A 12,388-nucleotide genomic window follows, 5' to 3' on the forward strand; every position below is an offset into this window, starting at 1 on the left:
CGAAGAAGTTACTTTTGCATGGTTGAATTTTAAGGTACCTTACTCTGTGAATTGTTTGTGAATTCTCTTCGCCTCCTCTGATGGGGTGTGTATGTGTGTGTGCATGTGTGTGTATGTGTGGGGGGGGTGTAAATCCTGTGTCTGTTAAAAATGTGTGATATATATAGATATATATATATCTATATCTATATATGTGGGTGCGTGTATATGTATATATACGCACACATATATAGCTATCGATATATACGTATATATAGTAAGCTGTATATCTTGCTCCAAGAGAGTCGGGTTGGGGGTGGGGGGAGGGGGGAGGGGAGGCGATTGAAGGTGGGTTGATTTTTTTTTTTTTTGGTGTTTTCAATAAAGTTACCTCCATGGTCCTTAAACAGAGCAACCTACTCTTTACTTGCCCCTTCCCCGGGGTGTCGCTGCCCCCTGCAGAAGAAGAATGATGAAGAAAGCATTGAAAATAGAGGCAGAAAAGGTCAATCTAGAAAGAAACTTCTCTTCTTGATGCAGCTTTCCCATGTTTACCTCAAAACACAACTGCTGTTAGCAGCATGAACACTATATATATATTTATGCAAATGCGGTTCTGTATACGTGGTGGGGGCGGGGGGCGCGGAGGGCCTAGGTACCAAGAGGGCCTGCACCAAGACCGGTGGAAGGCAAGGTCGGTCTGATTTGCCTGCAGTGGGGTCTGCCCCCACATACCCATTTCCTGAGAAGCTAAGCCCCAACCTGATGCTACTCCCCACCTTTCTGAAGCAGACAGTTAAGTCCCAGGGGTGGGAAGCCCCAGGGCTCATCTCTACCTCTTCCTTCCTCATCTCCCTGCTCGCCCCATCTGAATCTGCAACTCAAAGGAAATGGGGAGGTGAAAGTTGGGGTACAAACCGAGGCCTAATTCACTGTGCAGTAATCCTTTCTCCCCTGACTGTGTGCAGCTAGCTAGACGGCTTATTTATCCTAGTGAGACACAAGCGTTGAACTTCTGGCAGCTGCAGCTGGCAGCAACTCACTTCCTGGGAATACATTTTTATGGGCTGAAGTACAAGTTTCCATGGCTGGAAACAGGGCTGGAGACTGAAGTGCGTTCAGCAATAAGACGGTTCCCTGCCCCAGCAGCAGCAGCCTGAGCTGGACCTTGCACCTGGCTGCCATTTTCCAAAACATCTTGCCCCGCCAACCGGGGCCAAATCGGCCTCCAACCATAGCTATAGCTGCGACCTGAGATTTTTCTGGTTCATAAAGAGAAGGGCCAGAGAAGTGCAGGAAACCCTGACAGAGAGCCTGGCCCGACTCACATCACCCATGAATATAGGGAGCTGCCTGACATCTGTATGTTCTTGTGAGGACACTGAGTCCCAAGGGATCGGTCTCAAGAAGCACATAACCAGGCCTTGTAGTCACATGCAGAGCCAATCTCCTGTCAAGCTGTTCCCACCATCTGCCTTTTTGGGGAATGACCAGCCACAGGAAACCAAGGATCTTGGCTTAATTGCAGCAGCTCTGGCTCCCAGGCGGATCTTACTCTCCAAGCCCTGACAGCCTAAGTTAAAGGCTCACTCTGGATGGCAGGGGTTCAGCACAGCATGAAGCTAGCTAAAATAGCAGCAGCAGCAGCAGCATTCATTCATTCATTCATTTTTACCGAGTGCTTACTATGTGCAGAGCACTGTACCAAGCGCTTGGAATGTACAATTCAGCAACAGATAGAGACAATCCCTGCCCAATGCTCCTCTACCTCCTCCCCCACAGGGCTTGAATTTAGTGGTGGGCAGAAGGGCAGGGAAAAGTCATGTTCTCACAATCTGAACTATCGGCTGCCCGTAATGACAGTCTGAAGAGGCCAGTTCCAACTTAGGGAAGTGGAGGAGGAGGAGGGGCAGGGGAGGAACTTCCAAAGCAGATGAGACTATTTCCTCCCGTGTAGTCTCCATGGGTCACGGTGTCTGGGTTTGCTGAGCATGGGGCCAGGAGTTCTGGAAGGGAAACAGAGAGGCATTTCTCTTTTCCATTCAACCCTCAGAGATAAAGAGGGCAGAAGACCAAATTCCACGTTGCATGGAGATATTTTTTTCCTCCTCGGTTTTTCCGAGGACGGTGTTGGGTCCCAACCAGCGTGTGTGCTCCTCGCTAAACCGCTCGGGCAGATGGTGCAATAAAGACCAGCAAGGGAACTCCCTACAGAGGCTTCTGCTACTTTATGGAGCTTCCTGGGGAATGCCAAGGGGCAGTGGGGGGGCCGGAGGGAGGCTGTTCTTCCAGGGAAATCTAGTAACTTTCAGCAGGAAAAGGGACATAAGGAAGAAGGTGAGAGGTCAATAGAAGCCTTGCCCTTTGAGCGAAAAAGGGGGACCTGTTTGCTGACTCCGGATCAGGGGAGATTATGGAAGATACGGGGATAAAATGTTACAGATCTTGACACACAAATACTTGAGAAACTCCAAACTCTTTTAAAGAAGAAGAAAAAAAGCCCCTACAGTGTTTCTCAGCCCCAGGGGCCCCCATGTTCCAGTTCCACCATTCCTCGAGCCAAGTCTAACTCACCTCAGAGAGGATGGATGGATGGAAGAGGGCGCCACCTGGTGGGGACCAGCACAACTGCAGGGTGAAACGCAGCAAACCCGTATCCGATCCCCAAACTACTCCTAGAGGGCCCAGGGGAGCGATGAGAGGGATCACATACCTAGGATTTTAAAGCCCATTTTCCTAACAGTGCCAAGCTGAATAAAAGGACCACAAAAAATCAATCGGTGGCCACAGAGTTAGCACATTCTAGGCCTGAGTCCAGTCCCCTTCTCCCCACGAGGGAGAGCCGGCCCAGAGCGGGGCTGAACCGGGTGAGATCTTTGTTGTTGCAAGTTTCCCAGGGCACTCACGCTCACATGGAGCAGCCTTAGGCCCATATTCAGTCCAAGGAACTTCAGAGGGAGGTGCATCTCCTACCTCACATCTCCTCCACCCAGGACTCACCCTCCCTCTCCTTTCCTACGAGCCATTTCCCTGCCTCTGCTAAAGCATTACTCTCACTTCCTGCAAAACTCTGTTCAAGCTTCACCTTGTTCCAGCCATTCCTGATACCCCAACAACTTGCCTCTCCAGCTTCCCCATTCCCCATCCCATCCCCAGGGCTCCCTACAGCGTGGCTCAGTGGAAAGAGCCCGGGCTTAGATTCAGAGGTTTGAATCCCAGCTCTGCCACTTGTCAGCTGTGTGACTGTGGGCAAGTCACTTCACTTCTCTGTGCCTAAGTTACCTCATCTGTAAAATGGGGATTAACTGTGAGCCTCACGTGGGACAACCTGATTACCCTGTATCTACCCCAGTGCTTAGAACAGTGCTCTGCATACAGTAAGCGCTTAAATACCAACATTATTATTATTATTACCTAATCTATCTAGGAGCCCCCAAGAGAGAGTTGGGTATAATGGCAATTCTTACCAAAAATTGAGCAGAAGTGGGCCAAAACAGAAAGGCCACCCTCAAACCCAGAAGAACTTGGAAACATGTGATCTATTACTCGCTCAAAGATGAAAACTGAAGGCCAATTTCTTGGCCCAAGGTTGGCTACTGCCACCAGCAACTGCTCCTGACCCTATCGTAGTCCCCATGGTTTAAGGCCCAGTGATAGGTATCTTCTCACTATGACACTTATTTCAGATCACTCTGCATCCTGAAAGGGTATAAAGCATTTAATCATCACAGAGCTTTCTTCGTAATAATGATGATGGTATTTGTTAAACACTTACTATGTACAAGGTAATCAAGGTAGTGAAGGGACTTGCCCAAGATCACACAGCAAACAAGTGGCAGAGCCGGGACCAGAACCCAGGTTCTTCTGCCTCCAAGGCCCATGCTCTATACACAAGGCCATGCTGTTCTTTCCAACTTCGCCCCATCAGCTCCTACGGCTAGGTTGGACCACCCCAAATCCAAACCCGGCCAGGCTGCTTCAAGTGGCACTGGCCAAATCTCAAGTGGACCTGAGGCTTGAGGTTGTCCCATAAAAATAATAAAAAAATTAGTTGAGCACCAAGCACTTCCAATTTGGTGACACCGCATTACGGTGTACTGGTCCCGGTCCAGACTGGGCCAGCCCTTGGACTTCCATCCTGTGCAAGGCTCTGTTCTCCACCCTCCACAGCCAGAGCTAACCCCGCCCGATAAAATAACAGAGCAGGTTTTCAGAAAGGACTAACTCACCAGTGTGAGGGTGGATTCCTAGAAAAAAAAAGTTTCCTTTCTCCCCAGCTTCCCCGCTTAGTGTGGAGGGTTCATTTATATATTCAATCACCGTGACTGAGCTCCCAGTCAATCCTGAGCCATGTGAAACCTCCCGCTCTATCCCCAACCCTAAACAAAGCATGACATCCAAAGACCTCACCCCACTTCCATTCCATCTCTGAGCGACACTGGGGGAGGGATCCCAGGGCCAGGATAGGGTGACAGTGTGATGGGAGAGAGAACTGCTTCTCTTCAGAGGCCTCCAAAAAGTTGCTGGGGACCCTGCACAACCCTTCTTGATTGCTTTATGTTGCTTAATTTTTTGTACGTTTGTCTTTTATGGTATTTGTTGAGCCCTTACTATGTGCCAGGCACTGTACTAAGCAGCAGCTGAGAAGCAGCATGGCTCAGTGGAAAGAGCACGGGCTTAGGAGTCAGAGGTCATGGGTTCTAATCCCGGCTCCACCACCTGTCAGCTAGTGTGACTTTGGGCAAGTCACTCAACTTCTCTGTGCCTCAGTTACCTCATCAGTAAAATGGGGACTAAGACTCTGAGCCCCATATGGCACAACCTGATCACCTTGTATCCCTCCCAGCGCTTAGAACAGTGCTTTGCACATAGTAAGTGCTTAACAAATTAATCATTAATTAATTACTAAGCGCTAGGGTAGATACAAGATAATCAGATTGGACACAGTTCATGCCTCACATGGGGCTCACAGTCTTAATCCCCATTTTATAGATGAGGGGATTAAGGCCCAGAGAAGTTAAGTGACTTGACCAAGATCACACCGTGGACAAGTGGCAGAGCCAGGATTAGAACCCACGACCTCTGACTCCCAAGCCCGTGCTCTTTCCACAAAGCCACGCTGCTTCACTTAATGTGGCTTTTCAAGTGACACCCAGATAGTAGAAGGTTATTTATCACATACCTTTTTATCTTTCTCCCTCTGGGTCTGTATCTCTTTAAACATACACAGTAGAGGACACACACTAGTTTTCAGCCCCTGGGATGTACGCAAATAGTTTCCCCCATTCAGTTCGCTGTGTTGTTTCCTCTTGTGAAATGTTGTCTTTTTTCAAGTCCATGGCCTATTTCCACAGCATGAAATCTATTGCTAAATTGGCTTGACCAAGAGGGCCACATGAGGGTGAATTCTAAGGAACAAAACGCAGTTTGGTTCTGGCCTGTGAGGCAAGACTGGAAAAAACAGTTAAAACATTCACTGGCGTCACCGAAACACAGTCAGAAGGCGACAAGCAACAGGCAAAGGGCCAGCAGAGCCAAAAGACCAGAAATAATTGGTGGCAATGTAGTCCAAAAGTCCCACAATGCAATTTTCTTCTTTTCAACCAGTAGCGGAGGCTGGCTTAGCTCCAGATGATTTCTACCCTGGGAGGCCCACTATAGGGGGTGGGACCCAAAAGGCGCAGAAAATCTCTCCCTCTTCAGTAATCAACCACCAGCACCCAATCTCCACGAAGATATGCAGGGTTGTAAAACATTCACTTTAACACAAATATCCACAGAGTCCCTCAACCATGTCCCAAGGGGGGGAAGAGTACATTCAGACAGGAATCCCCCTGCTTTTCATCCCTCCATGACAATTCAGAGTGTTAACAAACCTCCAACTCTGTATTCGGTTGGTTAGGCTCTTCATTAAGCACTTACTAGGTGCCAAGCTCTGTGCTAAGCACTGGAGTAAATGCCAGTCAACCGTTTCAGAAGCAGTTCTTGCTCCAAAGGGCTTACAATCTGAGAGAGGATAGATAGACAGATACAAAGAATGGTAACATATTACAGCAATGTTAAGACATCACTTAAGCACGTACAATAGTAATTGCGGTATTTTGTTAAGGGCTTACTATGTGTCAGGCACTGAACTAAGCGCTGGGGTGGATAGAAGCAAATTAGGTTGGACACAGTCCCTATCTCACTTGTGGATAAAGACTGTGAACCCCATTTTACAGAAGAGGGAACTGAGGCCCAGAGAAGTGAAGTGACTTGTCCAAGTTTACACGGCAGCCAAGTGCCAATGCCGGGATTAGAACCCAGGTCCTTCTGACTCCCAAGCCTGTGCTCTATCCACTAGCCCATACTGTTTCTCTAGTCCTTTTGCTTTGTTGCTTCCCCTACCTGTAGTTTATTTTCACGCCTGTGCCCGCTGCTAGATGAAATGCAGGGAACGTGTCTACCAACTTTATTGTACTGTACTCTCCCAAGCACTTAGTACAGTGCTCTACACACAGTAAGTGCTCAATAAATAACAATGATAATGCCGAGTTCATTCAATCGTATTTATTGAGCACTTACTGTGTGCAGAGCACTGTACTTAAGCACTGGGGTAGATACAAGGTAATTAGTTTGTCCCACATAGGGCTCACAGTCTTAATCCCCATTTTACAGGTGAGGTAACAGGCACAGAGAAGTTAAGTGACTTGCTCAAAGTCACACAGCTGACAAGTGGAGGAGCCGGGATTAGAATCCACAACCTCTGACTCCCGAACCCATGTTCTTTCCACCAAGCCACGCTGCCTTACTTTTCCCCCATTCCAGATGCACAGTACTTAGTTACAAGCTGCAACAGGTTGGAAATGTAGCAGGGCTCAGGGGCCTATGGTAGTGGAGGAGATTGGTAGCTGACCCCAGGGCTCCTGGTCTGAAGGGTGGGAGGGCCTCAATCACATGGGTCTCAGTCTCTACCCATTCCCTACCCCTGCAGGGAATGGGGCTTCTGGCACGCAGTGACCCACGGTGCCGGGGGAGGCAACACTGCATTTAGAGAAGCAGTGTGTCCTAGTGGAAAGAGCACGGGCCCGGGAGTCAGGGAATCTGGGTTCTGATCTCGGTCCGTGACTTGTCAGCTGTGTGACCTTGGCCAAGTCACTTCACTCCTCTGTTCAGTCATTCATTCAATCGTATTTATTGAGCACTTACTGTGTGCAGAGCACTGTATCAAGCACTTGGAAAGTACAGTTCGGCAACACATAGAGACAATCCCTACCCAACAATGGGCTCTATGTTCCTCAGCATCCTCATTTGTCAAATGAGGGCGGGGGGAGGGGGGAGGGGGGAGGGGGGAAGGTAAGTCCTACTTCCTCCTACTTAAACTGTGAGGTCCCATGTGTCCACTCTGATTATCTTGGCGCTACCCCAGTGCTTAGTTCAATGCTGGGCACATAATCGGTGCTTAACAAGTACTATAGCTCTCATTTACCACCAAAACCTATTTCCCCAACCTGTTCCAAGAGGTTCCAATCCTACATATCTGCCAACCAGGCTGGAGCAGTTTAGGCCCAAACAAAAACGATCCCTTCTTGCTGAGGGAACTCGGGGGTGGTGGATAGAGGCTGTTTCCTTCTCCACTGATCCCCAGGAAGAGCAGAGGAGGCCCAGTCTCAGAACGAGATGATCCTTCCTGGTAATCCCCGAGAGTGACTGCAGCCTGCTTCAACCTGCCATTGTACACTGCCCCTCCTGCGATCACCTTTGAGGCAGAGGTGAAGGGCCAGTACCACTTGCATTTGGGAAGAGCTGTCCCTACAGGATACCTGACTACAGAGAGCAGCGATTTCCATCAAATGGGACCTGGGTGCATCCAATTAGCAATTACCAAAAAAAGTCTCAATCTGTAGTGAAGCTTTTTGAAAGCAAAATAAAAACGCCCCGAAAAACCTCTCATTTTAGGCAACTGTTCAAGGCTGGAGAAATTCTTAAAAAAACCCACCACCACTACCAACGAAAAAAACCCAGTAGGGAAACGGTCCAAGTCCGATGAGCCGGCAAGCAGCTTTCAATCTTCCGTGATCCACGTGCAGAGAGTTCAGACATATTTGGAAAAGAAATGGCATCAAAGACACGAATGTCCCGTGACTTGGTGGAAAGAGCCCAGGCCTGGGTTCTAATCCCCACTCCGCCACTTCTCAGCTGTGACTTCAGGCAAATCACTTAACTTCTCTGTGCTTCAGTTACCTCATCTGTAAAATGAGGATTAAGACTGTGAACCCCATGTGGGACAACCTGATTACCTTGCATCTACCCCAGCGCTTAGAACAGTGCTTGGCACATAGTAGGCTATTAACAAATACCATAATTAGTATTATTATCCCGCATGGCTTCCACAGAGTCCGTGTCTACAAGGACCTGCCGATCTTTCCTGGGACCGGCTACTCCACCAGGCTAACGGGAGGAATATACTTGTATGTTACTCGCGCATGGCAGAACCCCCAGGTCCCACCCAGGAGGAATTCACTTCTGGTTTGTTTGCACGTGGTGAGTCGGCTAGCTCCTACCCACCAATGCTTCCCACTAGGGAGGAATCCACTTACGGGTTCGCCGCCTGTAGCGAAGCACCTGGCTCACATCCACCAAGTTTCGGCTAGAAACTGACCCATCCTGCAGCCCTTTCCTCAATGTGCTCGTTCTGGTTGCACAGCGGCCGACTGGCGCACTGAGCAGGAGAGAAATGTGGGCTGCTGCTGCTGCTGCACGGCTCAGATGGCTGCCCAGAATGTCAGAGGCGACCAGTATTTATTACCTGTGGTTTGTGCTGTGCCAGCTTCCTTCCTCCTCTTGCTCAATCTCTGCCCCTTCCATCCCCTATAGAGACACCTGTCTTTCTGCACCACCCTGCCCCCCGACCAGAGAAGTTAAGTCACAGGTAGCATTTTGATCTTGAGAGGGCCAGTGTTCAAGTTCAAGTTCAACTTGGCACACCCTCAGAGGCCTGCGCTTAGAACTGTGCTCAGTGCTCAGAACAGCACTTGGCACATAGTAAGCGCTTAAATACCATTATTATTATTCTGTTCCTGGGTGTCCCCCAAACTTTTCTGTGAACCAATGGTGGGGCGAGAGGATGGGAGGGTGGCTGAAGATAGGTGGGGCTGTCTTCAGTGCTTCTTCCCAGGAGCGGTGCACATCCACGTTCTATAAACCAGAGAGAAAGGAGCATTAGGGTGATGTCACCTCTGCCGCCCCTTCCCAAGCAGCTGCTGCCTTCAGCTGCATCGTATTGACCGGGGTCAAACCTCTTCACCTGTTCTCAGCCCCAGGAAACAGCTCAGAGATGCTGGCTTTCTAGAGGGCCCTCTCCACCACCCCTTTCAGGGTCTTGCCCCTGGGAGGAAAGATAGTACCATTCCAAGTGATCCCAGGCAGTAGTCCAGCCTGACTGAACTCAGTGAGGCCTCACCCATTGTGGACTTCACTAGTTCAAGAATTAGGCAGAATACATAACAATAGGATATCCAAACGGTTGCTGGATGGGGAGCTGAACAGGGGCAACTGAAAGCAAGAGGAGGTGGGAAACAGAAAATGCTTCAAGGATGTAGTGACTTGCCATCTTAGACAATGCAGTATCACAGCTGGGAGACTACTGTGACAGACAGACCAGCCTGGTGCATTGCTAATCATGAATGGCTCTTTTTGAGCATAAGTTTTGAGGGAACTGTGAAACAAGGCAAAAATGAAAATAGCAGTCAGGCGCCACTAACAACAATGACATCAGTACAATGTGGCAATCATTGTGTCTGCCCAACGTGGTTTGGACTGCTGGTTCTAGATGGGCTTTTTTTAATTCCTTGCCTACACAGGTTAATTTGACTAGCAGTGGCATCATCTTCAAATAAGAACTACACGTATGCATGTTTGTGTCTAGGTCAAAGAGTGGGTTCTCCAGACCCTCTGCCTGAGTAAAGATACCTCCAGGGCGACCGCAAGCTCCGAAAAAGGGTGGCTTGACTGCTTCCTTCTACCCCCACAGCCCCACTCTTCTGTGAGAAAAGACATTACCCTTGATGAAGGAGCTCTCAGGTGAAGCAGCTTTCTGAGTGACGGTGGATAGGCTTGGGAACAGGGCTTTAAGTTTGGGTGAACCTGTCCTATCAGTTATTTCCACGGTAAAAAGCCAGTTTCCCACAGCTGGTCAGAAGTGAATTCAGGTTTTCAAAACTGTAGGAAAGAACGGAGAGAGAAAGTTCATCCTGTTGGTCCCAAGTCCACCATGACGAGTCCCAGAGTCCTCCAGATCTGAGGCTTCTTCCACCAAAGGCCAGCAAGATGTTCCAATCCCCACAGAAGCCTGTCCCCACAATGTCCCCGGACCAAAAAACGTGTTTTAAAGAGTCTTAGTTCTCTGAGGTGTAGGAACAGAGTAGGGTACCTGCTGAAATTCCGGCGACACTTGACTTTTCCTTCCCTAACTATAGTTTTCCACACCCCTCTTGGGAACCTTTTCCTGCTCAGTGGAAACCCGCAGAGGAGCTGGTCCCACAGTGGCGTGGATTGTCTGGGAGGTAACCACAGCGTGAGATGCAGGAGGGAGAGGCCCAAGGGCTCACGTGACAAAATGTTGGAGGAGCCCCAAGGGAGGGGAGGCTGTGAGTTTGTTGACCAACTTAATCAAATTAATCATTTATCTGGAAAACAATCCAGGGTCCTGCAGCAGAAGGGGAATCACCCAGCAATGGGCTGAGACCCACCAGGGCATCTAAGATTTCCATCCCCCAAATATCCTCTCATCAAAGGTGTTTTTATCTCCTCTCTAGCTAGGCATCCGCCGTATTTCACTGCCTCCAAGCTTCTCCTACTGGCAAAATCCCCAACGATGCTGGTAAGAGGTTTGAGTATGAGCAACTTGTAGATGGATGTTCTGATTGGGAAAGGAGAATCGTTTTGGAATTGGCCTGATGGAGCCAGATGTCCAAGTCAAGAGAGGTTCGGTCCCATTTGCCCCTTGGGAATGAAGCTTACAGATAGGCAGTCAGAGCCAGAGCCACGACATCGTCCATCTGGTTCCCAGGGACTAATGCTGCATTTAGAGTCAAACCCAAACAGAGCAGCCAGCCCCAAAGGCCCTCAGAGAACTGCCATCCGGCTTCTGGTGGAAGAAACCAAGTTGTGACGAGCGGGCGCAAAGCGGCTCAAAGGATCTGTAGGCGACCCACAAATTCTAAATGCCACAAATGAGTACAGGGCAAGATCTCATCGCAACAGTTGACAACAGACTTCTTTCCGTGTCTCTCATCCACTCACCCCTTTAAATGAACGGGACTCTGGAGGTGTACACAGGCTGAACAAGGCCGTCTGGTTCTTGGCAGGCTTCTGAGCACTTCTCTTCCTCCTCCTCTTCTTCCAGGATCAGCAGTCCCACCGCCCACACCACACCATAAATAGCACTGGTGGTTAATATCAGTGCCCAGGCATGCTGCTTCAATGCAATTAGTTTTAAATAACCTCACATTTCATTAGATGTTTAATGTCTTATATATGCCCACATTTTGTGAGAACATTTACAGTCCACCTGATCCTGGGACGGGCAGAGGCAGTTTCTATCCTCTCTGCTCATTTCCAGACTTTGGTTTTTGTTTGCTTTTAAAACCTAAGGGAATGAGTTGAGCTTAAAAAGGATCAGGGCATATTTTGTGACCAATCTGTTAAATCCTATGTTCTTACTAATGTAAACTTGCATTTTGTATCCATCGATCTCCCCCATCAGACTGTAAACTCCCCAAGGGCAGGGACCGTGTCTTATTTCTGTTGTTCTGCTCCCAAGGGTCGAAGACAGTGCTCGGCACACAGCGGACACCCACTAAATGGTGCTGCTGTTGCTGTGACACCCAGAAACATTTTCCCCACAGCTGAACTGTGCCAGGGTCATGGTGGTCAACCTCCTCAGGACATTCTACTCACTGCTCATCTGCACCCTTCTTGGAAGGTGAGAAGGAGAGATGTAAGGAGATGAAGCTCTTAGCACCCAATCTTATGTCTTGTACATGGCCCCGGGAGGAGGAAGAGGAGATGGAGAATCCCCTGTGGATTCTCCCTGATCCCCACAAGCCCAGATATTCCCAGTGATAGCAAGCATTCTCCTCAGTTTTCTGAAGAAACTGGGGCTCAGATCCTCTAACTCGCCCACCAACTCAGCGAGTGACCAGCTCTCTCCTCTTTTTGCCAGGATGACCGGCTGATGCTTTCTTGCTGTATTACCAAGGGCATTAGCAGAAAAACATTGCTAGGAAAACCCTGGGTGGCTGCTCTGAAGCATCACCGAGCGCCTTTCCAAATGAGTGTCCAGGAGAGCAGGTCGTGGGCTCGGCCCAGCACTTGGGGTCCTCATTCATTTCCGCCAGGGTCAGAACATCACTCTAGGTTCTATTTC

General features: G+C 49.2%; 1 protein-coding gene across 2 annotated transcripts in view; it reads right to left on the minus strand.

The window, feature by feature from the left end:
• Nucleotides 1-8,167: 8,167 nt before the first annotated feature.
• PFKFB4 (6-phosphofructo-2-kinase/fructose-2,6-biphosphatase 4) overlaps nucleotides 8,168-12,388 on the minus strand; it is a 108,440-nt gene continuing 104,219 nt past the window's right edge. Inside the window, exons 14-16 of one of the 2 annotated variants that reach the window (XM_029050917.1) lie at nucleotides 10,021-10,179; nucleotides 9,020-9,156; nucleotides 8,168-8,207 (exon numbers count right to left, since the gene is read on the minus strand). In XM_029050917.1, the coding sequence (XP_028906750.1) occupies nucleotides 10,174-10,179 (6 nt within the window). In that variant the 3' untranslated portion in view covers nucleotides 8,168-8,207; nucleotides 9,020-9,156; nucleotides 10,021-10,173. Of the gene's footprint in view, nucleotides 8,208-8,263; nucleotides 9,157-10,020; nucleotides 10,180-12,388 lie in introns of those variants that run through there. The other variant, XM_029050918.1, reaches the window with a different exon arrangement.

The sequence above is a fragment of the Ornithorhynchus anatinus genome, chromosome X1 (assembly GCF_004115215.2).
Source record: "Ornithorhynchus anatinus isolate Pmale09 chromosome X1, mOrnAna1.pri.v4, whole genome shotgun sequence".
Classification (NCBI taxonomy): Eukaryota; Metazoa; Chordata; class Mammalia; order Monotremata; family Ornithorhynchidae; genus Ornithorhynchus; species Ornithorhynchus anatinus.